The sequence below is a fragment of the Equus asinus genome, chromosome 22 (genome assembly GCF_041296235.1).
Source record: "Equus asinus isolate D_3611 breed Donkey chromosome 22, EquAss-T2T_v2, whole genome shotgun sequence".
Taxonomy (NCBI): Eukaryota; Metazoa; Chordata; class Mammalia; order Perissodactyla; family Equidae; genus Equus; species Equus asinus.
In genome coordinates, this window is record NC_091811.1 from 56,421,040 (window position 1) to 56,437,642 (window position 16,603).

The following is a 16,603-nucleotide window of genomic DNA, read 5'->3' on the forward strand; positions in this document are numbered from 1 at the left end:
AAAGGATTCATGAACAATATGAGAATATCAACAGAAAGATAGAAACTATTAAAACAAAGAGACCAACAGATATTCTGGAGCTGAATAATATAATGCATTTGAGAAATTTATCTAGAGGAGTTAAATAGTAGTCTTGCTCAAGCAGAAGAAAGAATCAGTGAACTTGAAGACAGTTCATTTGAAATTACTAAGTCAAGGAGCAAAAAGAGAAAAAAAGTGAAGAAAAGTGAAGAGAGCATAAAGGACTTAGGAGATGCCATCAAATGGACCAATACACACATTATGAGATTCCCAGAAGAAGAGAGAGATAAAAGAGCAGAGACCCGATTTGAAGAAATAATGACTAAAAATGTTCCAGATCTGAGGAAAGAAATGAATACACAAATTCTAGAAGTTCAAAGAAGTCCCCGTTCAGTAAATCCAAAGAAACCCACAGACATTATAAACCAACTGTCTAAAGTTACAGATAAAGAGAGAATCTTGAAAGCAGCAAGAGAAAAACAATTTCTCAGATTTAAGGGAAATCCTATTAGATTATCAGGGGATTTCTCAGCAGAAACCTTGCAGGCCAGAAAGCATTGGGGTAATATATCCAAAGTGCTTAAAGAAAAGGCTGGCAACCAAGATACTGTATCAAGCAAAACTCTTCTTCAAAACTGAAGGGGAAATTAAGAATTCCTCAGACAAGCATAAACTGAAGCAATTCATGACCACTTGATGTGCCCTACAAGAAATACTAGTGGGAATCCTTAAAGTAGGAGTGGAAGAATTCTAGACAGTAACATGGAACTGTACAAAATTATAAAGTTCTCTGGTAAAGTTAAGTATATAGACAAATATGGAATCCTGTAGTATTGTAATCTTGGTGCATAATTTAGTTTTAATTTTGATTTAGAATTTAAAATGCAAAACAATAAAAATATAAATATATGTAAATAAATATACAATATAGAAAGATATGTTGATGTCTTCTTACTTCTGTAACATAAAGTGGGGGATGGAGATATAAAGGTCTAGAGTTTTTGAATGCAATTGAAGTTAGGTTGTTATCAGTTTAAAATTGATTGATAACTGTAAGATGTTTTATATAATCCTCATGGTGACCATAAAGAAGATACTTATAGAACACTCACAAAAGGAAATAAGATAGGAATCAAAGCATGTCATTACAAAAAAATCAATGAAACTCCAAGAAAGTAAGTAATAAAGATAAGAGGGCCAAACAGCTTCAAAACATACCAAAAATAATGGCCAAAATGGCAATAGTATGTCTTTCTTCAGAGGAATTACGTAAAGAGTAAGTGGATTAAACTCCCAAGTCAAGACATAGAATAATATAGAAACATAAAAGAGAAAAGATACTACTTATTAATTACTTGAAATTGACAATTTAAGTAATTACAAGTTGTACAGATGCTAACAATAATAGAAATCATTAGGAATAAGTTTATTGAAGTAGAAGAGTAATTAGCTAGTTATTTTTGATGCCATCATTACCCTGACACAAAAACAAGCAAAAATTAGAAGAAAAAAATCTGCATATCAATAGTTTCTCTAAATATAAATGAAAAAAATCTTAACAAAATTTTATAAATGTGATTTCAAAATGCATAAACAGGATAATATGACATGATCATGTATGATTTATCCCAGGAATGCAAGATTGGTTTAACATTAGAAAATCAATGTAATTCTCCGTATTAAATGACTAAAACATTTAAAAAACTTTTGATAATCTGAATACATGTAGAAAAATCATTCATTAAAATCCAACATATATTTCTGATAAAAACTATCAGAAAACTAGGGACAGAAGAGAATTTCTTCAACTTGGAAAGGGGGATCAACGAATCACATACAGTTTACGTAATATTCAATGGTGGAATACTGAATTTTTTCTAAGATCAGTACAAAGCATCAGATGTCTAATTTCACCGCTTCTATTCAACATTGTACTGGGGGTTCTAGCTGATGTAATAAGGGAAGAAAAACGTATGCAAGAAAGCTACTATAACTATTTTAACAAATTCACAAGATACAAGGTCAATAAAAAATCAATACTCAGAAAGTTAAATAAATACAATATATAGCATCAAATAATATTAAATACTTAAGGAAAAAACCACCAAAAGGTGTACAATACTTTTATAATGCAACCTATTAAACATTGTTAAAAAACTTTTAGGGGCTGGCTCCATGTGGTTCACTTTGGTGGGCTCCACTTTGGCAGCCCAGATTTTGTGGGTTCAGGTCCTGGGTGCAGGCCTACACCACTTGTAAGTCATGCTGTGGCAGTGACCCAAATACAACAAAAGAGGGTTGGTACACATGTTAGCTCAGGGCTAATCTTCCTCAAGCAAAAAAAAAAACAAAACAAAAAACCTTTTGAAAGATCTAAGTAAATTGATAGATATACCATGTTTATGGAACAAAGATTCAGCTCTATAAGTAAAAGAAAAGGAATTCTGACAACCTGAGTGAACTTGGAAGCAAATCCTTTCCCAGTCAATCCTCCAGATGAAAACACAACACATCTCACACCCTGATTGAAGACCCTAAGCAGAAGACTCAGCAAAGACGTGCCAAACCTCCTGACCTACACAAACTGTGAGATAACATGTATGTTGTTTCATGCCACTAACTTTGTGGCAATTTGTTATGCACGAATAGAAAACTAACACAAGCTTTTAGGAAATGTCTACTGCTTTCACTAAAATGCCTCTCTTGATTCTGTTATCAGATTCCTATTTCACGTGGCTATTTCTCAGGATATAAAGAAACAGCTTCAACATGGACTTACTAGAAGACACTAATATTGAAATCTTTATCTGTATACACATCTTCATTGTCTGAAAGTTGATACAGATAAAGGCTCAACTGATTAAGTCCTGGAAAATACAATTATGTGGCAAAACAAGATAAAACACTCCTTAAGATTACATTGTCTTAATCATGTGCAAATAAGATAGACATACCTATATAAGGTAATAATGAATGCTATAACAGCAACCTCTATAAATATATGCTTTATTAATCATAATCCTGATCATGTAAATTTTATTATATAATATACGTTACAGAAAAAGTGATCAATAAGATGAGATTCATGGCATTCCAAGAAGAAATCTAAAGCAATTGGGGTAAGGGTGATCATCACTGCTGCCATCAGACAGCAGACAAATAGTCTTCTACAGACATTGTTGTTAATTACGGTCATACAACGCAGGCATTTGCAGAAGGCCACATAAAAATCATGACAGGTTTTCTTTCCCTATTTTTTACCTAGGCAATCATTGTGACACATTCACCTGCTTAGCGTTTCTGAGAATGAAAAATTAATGTTAGAGAAGAGGGGCACTGTTATTTCATATACAACAGTGATTCCACAGGGTGTTTGTGACTATCACTTCTACAATAAATGTGCATGGTTCTTATTTTTATTTCATTACTAGTGGAAACAGATATAACCTTAGAGAGCCCAATTAGTTGGTTGTATGAATGGTATCCAATATGTTGTTGTAAAATATTACCCACAAAAATCCTTGAAAGAGCATCCCTGAGGCTGGGAATATGTAGTATTTACATTGATGTGGCAGTGACAGCATCGACTGGGGGTCATTTTACACAGATTGTTTGTGAGCACCCGTAAAAGAAAGGATCGCTGTTACTTACAGATTCAGGGAGAAGTGAGTAACTGGAAAGCTTGAACTATCTTAGACAGTGCCGCATCGTATAGGAATTGAATGTGTCCTAGACAAAACGAGGGTTTAATCATAAAAGCCTCCAAAGGCGAACATATATACTGTGCAATAAAATTTGATAAAATAAAAGACACACAAAGCAGTTGTCGGGTCAGCATTCTAAAAGACAAGAAGATGTAATAACAGCACCAGACACAGGGGAGGCTCAAAACGATAAGGGTCACATTATATATCTGACTGCTTTCCATTTTTAAGGCATTTTGGAGAATATAAAAACCCCTTAGTTTCCTTTATTATTTCTTCATAATGTAAATCCCTGTTATTATCAAAATAAAAACATTCTTTTAAAAGTCAAAAATATCACAACACAGAGACAACCAAATAAACAGCTAAAACCTTTTGATATACATTTCTGGCATGGGTACACATATGCGTGTATGACTGTGTGTATATACATATATACACACTTTGCATTATAATCTAATTGATTTTAAATGAACAATATTTCATTCACATTTTTAATGTGAATATAAATATATCTGTGATGGATAATTTTATATATTAACTTGGTTACACCGCACTACTCAGATATTTGGTCAAAAATTAGTCTAGCTATTACTGTGGAGGTATTTTTTAGACAAGATTAACATTTAAGTCAGTAAACTGTGAATACAGCAGATTATTCTCCATAATGTGGGTGGGCCTTGGCCAATCAGTTGTAGACCTCAAGAGAATAAAAACTGATGGCCTCTGAAAAAGAATGTCTCTCTCTCTCTCTCTTTCTCTCTCTCTCTCCCTCTCTCTTTCTCTCTCTCTATATACATATATATATATACTCATATATATTATTATATATAATTACTATATATTGTATAAAATATACGTATAAGACCTGCAGTGATTTTTGTCTGCTTTGTTCACTGCTGTAACATTACCACCTTGAACAGTGCACAGAATATGAGGTTCTCAACTATCGACAGAATAAATTAATGGTTGTATTTTAGAAAATGGGGATAAAATGATAGCTGGAATATACAAAAAAAGAAAGTGAGTTGAATGAGGTGTGGGCGTGTTTATTTGGAATTGTATCTAAACGTCTAATTGCACATTCCTAGCTTTTTTCTCAGGGTCTTGCTCACCTTCTCAATAATCTGTTGCTATAGTGAGGTGGGATTTTCAGGCATTATTCTGTGACAGTTGTAATAATTATTGGAAACAGTTCTTTCCAGGGCCCTCTACAGATGTATCTTTAGACTAAGAAGAACAAAATTATGAACTGAACTGTCTACTGATCTTCTATTTTACTCCAGTTGCAGAGAACTCTGTAGTACAAAGATGCTGAGTCTTTTTCTAAGACCGTGTGTTAAGATTATCTGCCCAATCACATTCATTCTAATGATTTCTTTTTCCATATTGTAACCATATATACTTTTTAATACATTTGGTGGGAAATATATATCGAAAACCACATAAATGTAAAAATTTTCTACCTACAATTAAAAATTTCTCCTCTGAGAATGGTTCAGTGTATAGGCAGTCATGTGTGCAAAGATATTCATATAAAAACTTTAGAGTAGCATAAAAAAGAAATGTAAACAACTGGAGTTTCCAAAGTGGTGGCACTTATCATCCAAACAAGGTTAAAATTATTTAAATTCAGTCATTAAAATTGCTATAAATCTCTATGTGCTCATAATTACAGACAACCATAACAGATAGCTTGGATGTGAATTGTAGATTACAAGAGTTTTTGCAGGTTCACTTGCATGCTTATGCTTGAGTGGGAAAATCTCTGGCATTACTTATACAAAATAACTTACATCAGTTATCTCTGTGTCATTTTTTCCTGTTTACCTGCATACATTTCATAATATCCGTGAGTTACTTAATTTTAAGGAAGTAGCAAAAAGATTCGTATGCCTGTTTCATTACTTTAGACAATATAGGAGAAAAAAACAAACATTTTATCATTTGACTTATGTTGTCTGGCACCATCATGGTGTGCCTAATGTTATTATTGCATTTTCTTGTCCCTAAGAGCACTGTCCCCATTGTTACCTGTGTAAGGTTGATTGCCCAAGCCTTATATTAATATTCCTTAACGACTTTTAAACACGGGTCTCCAAGGATGCTTTTATTTGCTGACTTCATCGACTCTTGTTATGGGTAGAACACATAAACTAACTAGCCATGATATTAATGCCAAATATTTTTCTTGCCCAATAAATTCAGAGGATCTACTCTCTTTAATCACTCATTAGCCCATGGTATCCCTAGTCCTTTAGATTAGGCATTCCTTTATTTTAGCTGGCAAGAGAACAACAACATATCTTCTTGGTTTAAAATGGCAGAGACCTGCTCACAAAAGCTCTGTAAGGTATGGGAGGGCTCTGGTCATTTCCAGGGACTTTGTAGCTGAGTGTGGTTCCCTGAGAAAAAGCATTCTCATATCTCCACTGGCATATTCCTGGTCAACCTGTGTCTCATGATGAGTATCTACAAGTAAACTGTCAATAGCTGCTGTGAAATATCTTACTACTTAAAGGGTAAGTATGATAATGTTTGCTACTTCAGTTATGTTCACTGTATGTAGGCATGTGAGGAAACGTTATGATATACTTCTCTCCTTGAGTAAACTGACAGACATAAATAACTGATATGGTGGAGACTAATATTATCATTCGTTAGGAATATCCTACAGATATGATATATATCTGAGATAGATATATATATGTGTGTGTGAGATTTTTTTTTCTAGAATGATGGCTCTAGAAAATATTACCAGGCCTGGTTGGGGAAGATTCAGAAATAAAATCTCCCACAAACGTACATATATGCAAACAAATAAAACCCAAGTACACACCCACACACATCAATAGCCGACTGACGTATTAACTGAGATTTTATTACTTGTTTCCAATCTTTTGCAAAATTAAAATATTTTATGAAAGTTAAACTTAGTAGGATTAAAGTGGGATTTATTCAACATGAATATGTTGGCATTATTAAATGTTTAATATTTACGTAAGACTGGATTCAGGTAAAGCAAGATACTGATTATGGAAAATGAGATCTGAGCAAAGCTGAATCTAGTGTCTAGAGAACTACTGGGTGGTGAATGGAGATGGTGAAAAAGAGGAAAACAGGACAGAGTTTCTCAGTGTGAGCTAGAGACACTTTCTGATGATAAAGTTCTGCTCAAGAGAGTACTATCTTTCTATCAAAATTTACCCATCTGAGCCTCAATTAGTCTCCCTGCCCTATGATGATGTCTGCCTACCACGGAGACTTCACTCAATGTACTGGGCCTGTAGTAGCAGAAGACAGGGTTCACTTGATTAGACAAAAGAGAGAAAAACATTGTTCAAAGCTCTGATAGTAAACATATCAAATCTTTCCAAGGGCAATATTCTAAAACCACAAGAAAATGGCTTATTCTTAGAAGATCTCTTTTGCATTTAGTTAAAGTGAGACAATTTGGAACTGTGAAGACATTGTTTACAAGTCAGAAAAATGTGATTATCTATCAATATAACTGGAATACATGCAAAATAATTCTCATTTAGCTATTGATCTTAACCCAGAATAATATGGTCCCTAGTCTTCAGTCTTAATATCTCACTGAAAAAAATATTGCGTAAACATGGTGGGATCAATATACCAACAGCGATAAACAATAAAATGGAAAATCAGTCAGTTGCACCTTGGCAATTTTTAATCTTCATCAACTATGATATTACACATGAATTGAGTGATTACTTGAATGGCAAACATTTATTTTTTGCCCTCAACAGTCACCAGTTGTATCAACATAATTACTAATTACTGCCCCTCTTTGCTTCTCAAGTGTCTTGGTTTGACAATAAATTATACAATAACGCTACCTTTGTTTTAATTACCAATGGAAACACTTTGTTTTCATAAAACCAAAACATTCAGGTAAATGGGTTTATAAGTGTATATTATTTTTATGATAATATTGAGGTAAGTCATGTGGAGATACATAATGGAGTGCTTTAAAAAGGCCATGGAGGTTGAAAGCCAGACAGTAACAATCAAGAAATGAATGCAAAATATAAAAATAGAAGCAAAGAATGTGGACTTGAAAGAAATGAGAAAGGAGGAAATACAGAGTCATGGTGAGGATATTCAGCAACTTTTGTCTTGACTTTTTCTCCATAACACATTGTATAAATGTGTTTCAATCTGAATGGCTAAATGAAAGCAAGAAAGTATAGATTTTATGCTCTTCAGAAGTTCATTCATTATAAGCAACATTACCTCACAATGTGATAAAAGAGTACAACAAAATAATCAGATTATACTACACAGTATTATCCAAAGAGTCAATATAACATATAGATGATGAAGCTTAGCAGAGACTTGTAAACTTACACATTTGGATGTTATAGAGTCAAAACATGTTTGCACCTTATAGTGAATAATCAATAATTAAAAACAAGATAAATATAAAATTTCACAGGCAATTTGAAATGCCTTACTTAAAGCCTTGTCTGAAACTTTATTTTGGAGTTTTAATAGTCACCAAACTTTAAAGCGAAGGAATGAAACTATAGTGAATATTTTTAAAATTTAACTTATGGGTTGAAGGAAAACATTTGGCAGTATAACAACTAGCTATAATAGGTAAAATGAGAAATAAACATAATATAATTTTAAAATGCATAACTCAGGGTAGGAATTAAAATGCTTAATTCATTATAAATTAATTACAGGAGATTAATAAAGGGAAAGTTACACTATAATTCAATAACAAACATCTATAAAATAATTTAATTTGGTCATTATGTATAAATTTATTGGGGAGCTCAGCTCACTCTAAAATAGGATCTGTGTTCCTCAGATCGACAAGTGAAACTCATAGACGTTAGATGAGTTGAATATGCAAAAAAAGTGTTCATCATCAAGCGATTTTGTCATTGAATTCTGCAGTTCAAATCTCTTTGACATTTAATGTAGATTTGGCAAAATCCAGAAATCAATAAGAAATGAGGAACTACACAGCACTAACAGCATTCATCCTTCAAGGACTGACGGAAGATCCTCAGCTGCAGGTTTTTCTTTTTCTTTTTCTATTTATCACCTACATTTTCAGCGTAACTGGAAATCTGACCATCATTACTCTAACCTTGGCGGATCCCCACCTTAAAACTCCCATGTATTATTTCCTCCAAAATTTCTCGATCTTAGAAGTCTCATTTACAACCTTCTGTATTCCAAGATTCCTATACAGTATGTCAACTGGGGACAAAACGATTACTTATAGTGCATGTTTCATTCAACTGTTTTTTATAGATCTCTTTGGGGTAACTGAATTTTTTCTTTTGGCTACTATGTCATATGATCGCTATGTGGCCATCTGCAAACCCTTGCATTATATGACAATCATGAACAACAAAGTGTGCAAAACAATGATTATCTGCTGTTGGATGGTAGCACTTATGATCATCTTACCTCCACTTAGCTTAGATTTTCATCTGGAATTCTGTGATTCAAATGTCATTGATCATTTTGCCTGTGATGCATCTCCTATCCTGAAGATCTCATGCTCAGACACATGGTTACTTGAGCAGGTAGTTATAGCCTGTGCTGTGCTGACCTTCATCAGCACTCTTGTATGTGTGATTCTCTCCTACTTATATATCATAAGGACAATTCTAAAATTCCCTTCTGTTCAACAAAGGAAAAAAGCTTTTTCTACCTGTTCTTCCCACATGATTGTAGTTTCCATCACCTATGGCAGCTGCATCTTCATCTACATCAAACCATCTGCAAAAGAAGAGGTAAACATTAACAAAGGTGTGTCATTGCTTATTTCTTCTGTATCACCAATGCTGAATCCTTTTATATATACTCTGCGAAATAAGCAAGTTAAACAAGCTTTTAATGACTCACTCAAAAAAAGTTGCGTGCCTCTTAAAACGGTAATATGTACTTAACTTCATAAACCAACTCAAAAGATGCACATCTACTTTATATTTTACACAAAGCTAACAACCAATATTGCAATTTTTGACCTCATAGCCATTTAATCATAATTTTCCATTAAATTCATTTACTAAAGAACTAATTATTGAGCATTGCATTATGATAGACAAAATACATCACTTTTAATCCTTTAACCAGAAACTACCATGAGTAAGTCACTCCTTTTCCTTGTTTTCAGATGATTTTCCCAAATAATTTTATAATATTGGTGTTGAGAAGTCATTCTTAAGCAAGACAAAACTTCCTTCCTCCATTAAAAGATTGACAGTTTTAACTAACAAAGTTTAAAATATCTATAGCAAAATAAAATTTAGAGACAATTATTAAAAAAGAAATATAAGTAAAAGAATAGTTTTATGGCACAATTAACACGAAAGACCTAATACCATAAACATATAGGAAGCTCCTATGAATTAATAAAATTATAATTTAAGTATGAGGATAATAATTAGATATTTAATTCATTTAAAAATAAATGAAATTACCTACAACAATAGGTAAGGATGCACCACTGCATTATAGTCATAGATTTGAAAATTAAAAGCATGCATATCTCACCATTTCATGTGCGCAAACTAAAATTTTTTACTATCTTCAGTGTTTCCTAGTATGCAGTAAAACAGACACCTTAATGCATACTTTGTTTGAAAACACTGTAATTATTTATCAAAAGTATATATATTGTTTCACCTAGAAAATCTACGTCTTGGAATTTATACCAAAATTGCCAGTAAGCCTAAAAATATATTTATAACCCTGTTCATTGCAGTCTTTTGGTAATAATAAAAGACTGGAAACAATCAAATGGGCATTACTTGGCAATATGTAAGTCAATTAGGGAATTATGGCATAAGATGTAGTATTTAGCAAATGATATAGACCTTCATATTATAATGGAAATATTTTCAAATATGCATATTTTAAAAACAATTTTCATGATACTGTGTCATTATGCCACTTATGAAAAAGAAAATTTTATTTTCATCATAAGTATATGAAGGAGGATGATACATATTTTAGCCACCCCCTTCCCACATCTGAGCTCCAAGTATAATAGTCATGGCACACAGTGGAAACGAAGTACATATTTAGTTAGCGAATTAATGAATGATGAATAGATAATTGCCTATACGAAAAGTTGGGTAGGTGAATGGATTATTACCATTTAAGCAGATATAAAATGTAAAGATAAACACCATATGATGTATACCAGTCATCTTGGGAGAAGCATGAGCAATGTAAAAGTCAACAGGAACAGTCACCTTTTCCCTAAGCCCATGTTTGTTTGTTTCTATAGGGGATATTTGATGAATATCTCTTGTTTTGTCGTTCAGCCTTCATTCACCTTTGGGAATGGAGGTAAAACACCCAGTAAACCACTTTGTTGAACTGATGGTTTTCACGAAAATTGTCTCCATCCCAAATTTCATTGGTGAGCTCCGTATCCCAAACTAAGTTATTATTGCACCCATGGTGATTAGTTCAGGACTGTGATCTAAATTAAGTCAAACAGACTTAATCAAGACATTTTCTGGAAGTCTGATACACCGAATGTACATTCTGCCTCTGATATGGTGTGAAAAAATAATATCTGAAACTGCTATATTTACAGTTGCTACCAGAAAACGAACTACCCTGGTTATCAAACCAGGACACAGATAAGTAAGTCACAGAGAGATGGAGACATGCCCTCACTCCATCATGGACCTCTCCATCAAACCATGAGAGAGGTTAATTCCACTAGTTATGGAAACTAAGCCAACAATTTCTGTGGTATGTGTGTATATTTATTTGTTTATTATACCAATTTAGATTGCTGTTAATTTCAAGCAAACGATTCTTATTCACAAACGTTTGCTACCAAGAATGGAAGAAAGAAGCAACCGATCTGAAATTTGTAAGTGTCCAAAACAAGGTAAGAAAGGAGAAATTTAGAAATTCATGTTATACAGTAGTGAATGAATTAGTTAACTGCAACCAGGTTTATGGTGAGAATTCAGGACTTGTTTCTAGCACAACCTGACCAAATTGACAATTCACAGAATTATGAACAAACAAATGTTTTTTAGTTTAAAGCCTAAGTTTTAGGGTGATTTGTTATGTAGCAAAAGCTAAGTAATCCAGAAACTGACACTAAATAATGTAAGCAGAGAAGAGATTTACCAGAAAATATGAATATTCTGACAACTTTGATGAGTCAGGCCTGGAATGTGATTACGAGCAGAGAGAGGCTAAGCAGTGGGAAGTCTATCCAGAAGGCTATGGATACTGGCCAATGTCCTCTTGTGCTAAAAACAACTTTCATTTTATGCCACTGCCATTGAAACCAGGCACTGCTATTACATGTTGCCAGTACTGATAGGCATATCTAATCTCACCATCTCTTCATTTTTGAATCACCCATTTAAGATGCGAGGTACCAGTTTTAAGAATTCAATGCGCTGATTTAAGATCATGTATCCATGACCTGAATTCTTGATGGACTATAAAGATGGTGTATCCCCTCCTTTGGTTCCTGCACAAGGGACATGACCTTGGAACTTATCAAAACTCACATAATAGAGTATTAAAAGTGAATAAAATAGACAGGAAAAATTATTTAAATACAATTCATGGCAGAGAATCCTTTTTATGTTCTAAAATCTTTATAAATCACATAAATAGACCTCCAAAATTATGTTCTCACCCACAATAATGCAATTATGCTTTACCAGAGCTGTACTTGCTTAAGGCAGGAATTTAGGAATTGACTGTAAAGGAGCATAGGGAAGTTTCTGCAGTGCTGGAAATGTTTTATATCTTGCTTGGTATGAAGTCTTCTCAAGTGTATAAGTTTGTCAATACTCATCAAAAATGTATATTTAAAATGTGTGCTTTTTATTAACGTAAATTAAACCTTATAAAGTTGATGAAAGCAATAAAAATATATGCTTTTATTTGTGTTTGTATATAATGCTTCACAAATGAGTATTTCTGGTGTGTAAACAGACTTAAGAATCCACTCATCTTTACCCCAAGGGATAAAATCTAATTATCAAACTTAGTGTACCCATCCCATTCAAATTTCATGATCTTTAGATGATCCACGTTCTTTCTCTGATTCTTTCATAATCCTAACTCAATGTTATGCAAATTTGGGATGAAATTATGAAGTAATTACCAAAAGCAACCCTTTAATAAATATAAATTTTCATGAAACAGAGAGAAAGAGAAAAGAAGATCAAGGTACCGAATCACAATTCTACACGTTATATTCATATTTTCTCTATACTACTACTTATGCACATTCCCATTTCCTTCATCTAGCATCTTCTCAGTTTTTTATACTTGGTTTGGTAACCAAGTCCCTCATTACTGAGGAATCTCATCCTTTGTTGATCTTGTTTGTGCTGAATTTAAGCTGCTCTCCATTACGTGTTTTTCAATCCATATATCATCCTGCTCTACTGTAGCAGCAAATGAATATATTTTCACTTCATAGTCAAATTGAGCAGCCCCAGTCAGCATGTTAACCCATTTCCTTTCTCATGTTTATCAAGTAGCATTCAACATGCAAAGCAGTCATTGTACAATACAATTAATGGATGTTATAGTCTCTATTTAAGATAATCCTCCTCTACATATAAAAATATTTGCTCAGGTGAGCAGAGTAGTGCAAGATGTAAATGTCACAGAAAGACTCTTAAATGTCCCCCAAGGGTCCCTGCCTTTTGGAATACCCAGCCTTGTGCAATCCCCTCTTCTTGAATGAAGAATGAAATAGAAATTTGCATTTAACTAACAGAGTAAGGCAAAGGTGATGCAGTGTTACCTCTGGAATTAGATTACAAGAGATTGCAAACTCCATCTTGCTATCAGACGTTCTCTATTGCCTTCTTATATTTCACCCTTTGATAAACCAAGTGGCCATGATGGAGAGGCCCATGTAACAAGGAACTCAGGGTGACCTCCAGCCAATAGTCAGCAAGGAATTGAAGCCCTCAACCCAACAACCAGCACAGAAGTGAATCATGCTAACAATCATGTGAGACTGAAAGAGAATTCTTTCCCAGTGGATCCCTCAGATGAGACTTCACCTGTGAGGATCTAGCTCAGCCGTGTCTGGATGGCTGACACAAAGAAACTCTGACATAATAAATGTGTGTTGTTTTGAGCCCTTAGGTTTGTGGTAATTTTACACAGAAATAGATAACTAATATGTTAACCCTAAAACTTGTTAGAGGGTAATTGTGTACAAAAATGAAATACACAATCACCTTCTAATTTTTCATTCTCTAATCCATATTAATCAATGAAAAATTTAGGACATCAGTGGCTATTTGTTCAGAACATAAAGTACATCCTGCAAGGCATTACTGAAGCTCACAATGTACAACTACCATTTAAAGATTGACAGACCAATCCATCATTCTGCATGGCCCAATATTTCTATATGTTATGGAACATAATAACCCTCGTGAACATCTGTGACATTAACCTATTTATTGCCTTACTTCTTTTGCTAAAATATGCATAACTATAAGTGTGTAAATATGCACACTTATCTGCCGTTCTCATAACTCTTATCAAGCTGGATTTCCTGTCTACTCATACTTACTCTACTCTGGATCGTAAATGTAATGGAGATCATCTTTTGTATGCCCAATTCTTGAATGTTTTATGCCTGGCACCTGGACAAGTATTAGTTACACAATAGATAATTTTCCATCATGGTGATTTGATACTTTGGACAATGCAAAATGAGAATTTTTTTGTGAAGATAAAAAATACAAAAGTAACATTTGACATTAATCTGTGAACAAAATATAAAAGAAAGTTGTGGCTAACAGTAACTGTCCTGTTAAAATATTTATTTTTAAATTTCTGAATGAAATAGTCAGAATTAAAGCTGAAACATTGAAAATTTTTAATACTGATAAACCTGACAATAACCCTACAAGTTATATTTATAGTCATAATTTATATGTGGAGAAATCAAAGTTTACACAAGAGAACTATTATTAGAAAATGGTAGTACTAGGATTCAAAACCAGTTTATTGAATTTGAAAGGGTCTGTATATTTCAGTATTTGCAAATGCTTCTCCAGAGAAATTCAGATGATTTCAAGCAACATCCCTGAAAATACCTACCAGTACAAAAATCGAGCAAGATTTTTATCATAAACAATGTACAAAGATAAACATAAAATATTATGCATTTACACACATTTACATTATTAATACAATGTTGGTAAAAATGATATTAATTATTATAATTGTATAATATACTATAAAACTATAAGATTAAATTTTTAAAAATTTGATTACCAATATATGATATTAAATAACAAATATAAATGGCAAAAAGAAGTAAAAGCAAGATAAGAGGATATGAGAAAAAAAGGCTATATAATCTGAGATCTTAAGACTCATTGAGAAAAGTTCAACTCCAAGAGTTGTATTTATGTTACACTTCTATTCTCCTATGCCAGAGCCTCCTTATGTGAGTCCATTAAGACACTAGAGGTGCATCCACAGTGTTGCAAATAGCAAGATTTCTTTCTTTTTCACGGCTAAATAATATTCCATTATAATATATTGATATGTATGTTCCATACATATATAACATTTTCTTTATCCATTCACCAATCAATGGACACTTAGGATGTTTCCATATCTTAACGATTGGAAATAATACTGCTAGGAACATGGGGATGCATATATCTTTTTGAGTTAGTGTTTTTGTTTTCTTCGGATATATACCACCAAGTAGGATTGCTGTATCATATGGTAGTTCTCTTTCAAATTTTTTGAGGAATCTCCATAGTTTTCCATAATGACTGTAACAATTTACATTCCCACTAACAGTGTACAAGAGTTCCCTTTTCTCCACATCCTTGCCAGCACTCATTATCGCTTATCATTTTGATGATAGTCATTCTAACAAGAGTGAGATGGCATCTCATTATGGCTTTGATTTGTGTTTTCCTGATGATTAGTGATGTTGAACACTTTTTTTGTATCTATTGGCCACTTGAAATATATATATATATATACACACAGACACAGACACACACACACATCTATCTATATATATATATGTTTATGCTCATCTAACAACAGCTGAATACACATTCTTATCAAGCACACATGGAATATTCACCAAGATAGATCACATTCTGGGCCACAAAATACTTCTTGAAAAATTTAAGAGAATGGAAATCATACAATGTCTGCTCTGGAGTTAAACTAGAAATTGATATAGAAAGATAACTGGAAAATTCAAAATCTCAAAATCTTAGACAACACACTTCTAATTAACAGATGGGCCAAAAAGGAATCTTAAAATATTACAAACTAGGGCCAGCCCAGTGGCACAGCAGTTAAGTTCGCACGTTCCGCTTCAGCGGCCCAGGGTTTGCTGATTTGGATCCCCGGTGTGCACATGGCACCACTTGGCAATCCATGCTGTGGCAGGCATCCCACACATAAAAAATGGAGGGAGTTGGGCACGGATGTTAGCTCAGGGCCAGTCTTCCTCAGCAAAAAAGAGTAGGATTGGCAGCAGATCCTATCTCGGGGCTAATCATCCTCAAAAAAAATATATATTATGAATTAAATGAAAATAAAAACACAACTCATCACAATTTATGGGATGCATAAAAAGCAGTGCTTGGAGGGAAATTTATAGCATTTAATGCATATATTACAAAAGAAGAAAGATCAAAAGTCAATATCTAAGTTTCCACTTTAGGAAAAATATAAAAATAAGAGCAAATTAAATCTAAATTAAGCAGAAGAAAAGAAATAATAAGAATTAGAGGAGAAATCAATGAAATTGTAAACAGGAAATCAATTGAGAAGGTTAATGAAAGCAAAAGTTGTTTCTCTGAAAAGATCAATAAAGTCAATTA

General features: G+C 33.2%; 1 protein-coding gene across 1 annotated transcript; it reads left to right on the forward strand.

Moving 5' to 3' along the window:
* Positions 1 to 8,710: 8,710 nt before the first annotated feature.
* LOC106832610 (olfactory receptor 6C68-like) lies at positions 8,711 to 12,405 on the forward strand. Its single transcript, XM_014843441.2, has 2 exons — positions 8,711 to 9,626; positions 12,332 to 12,405. Exons 1-2 carry the CDS (start codon positions 8,711 to 8,713, stop codon positions 12,403 to 12,405), a joined length of 990 nt encoding a protein of 329 aa, XP_014698927.2.
* The last annotated feature ends 4,198 nt before the right edge of the window (positions 12,406 to 16,603 follow it).

Coding starts and splice junctions, on each gene's coding strand:
- LOC106832610 (XM_014843441.2), top strand. CDS start 8,711: ATGAGGAACTACACAGCACTAACAGCATTCATCCTTCAAGGACTGACG. Junction 9,627..12,331: donor TAATGACTCACTCAAAAAAA/GTTGCGTGCCTC, acceptor TTCATGGCAGAG/AATCCTTTTTATGTTCTAAA.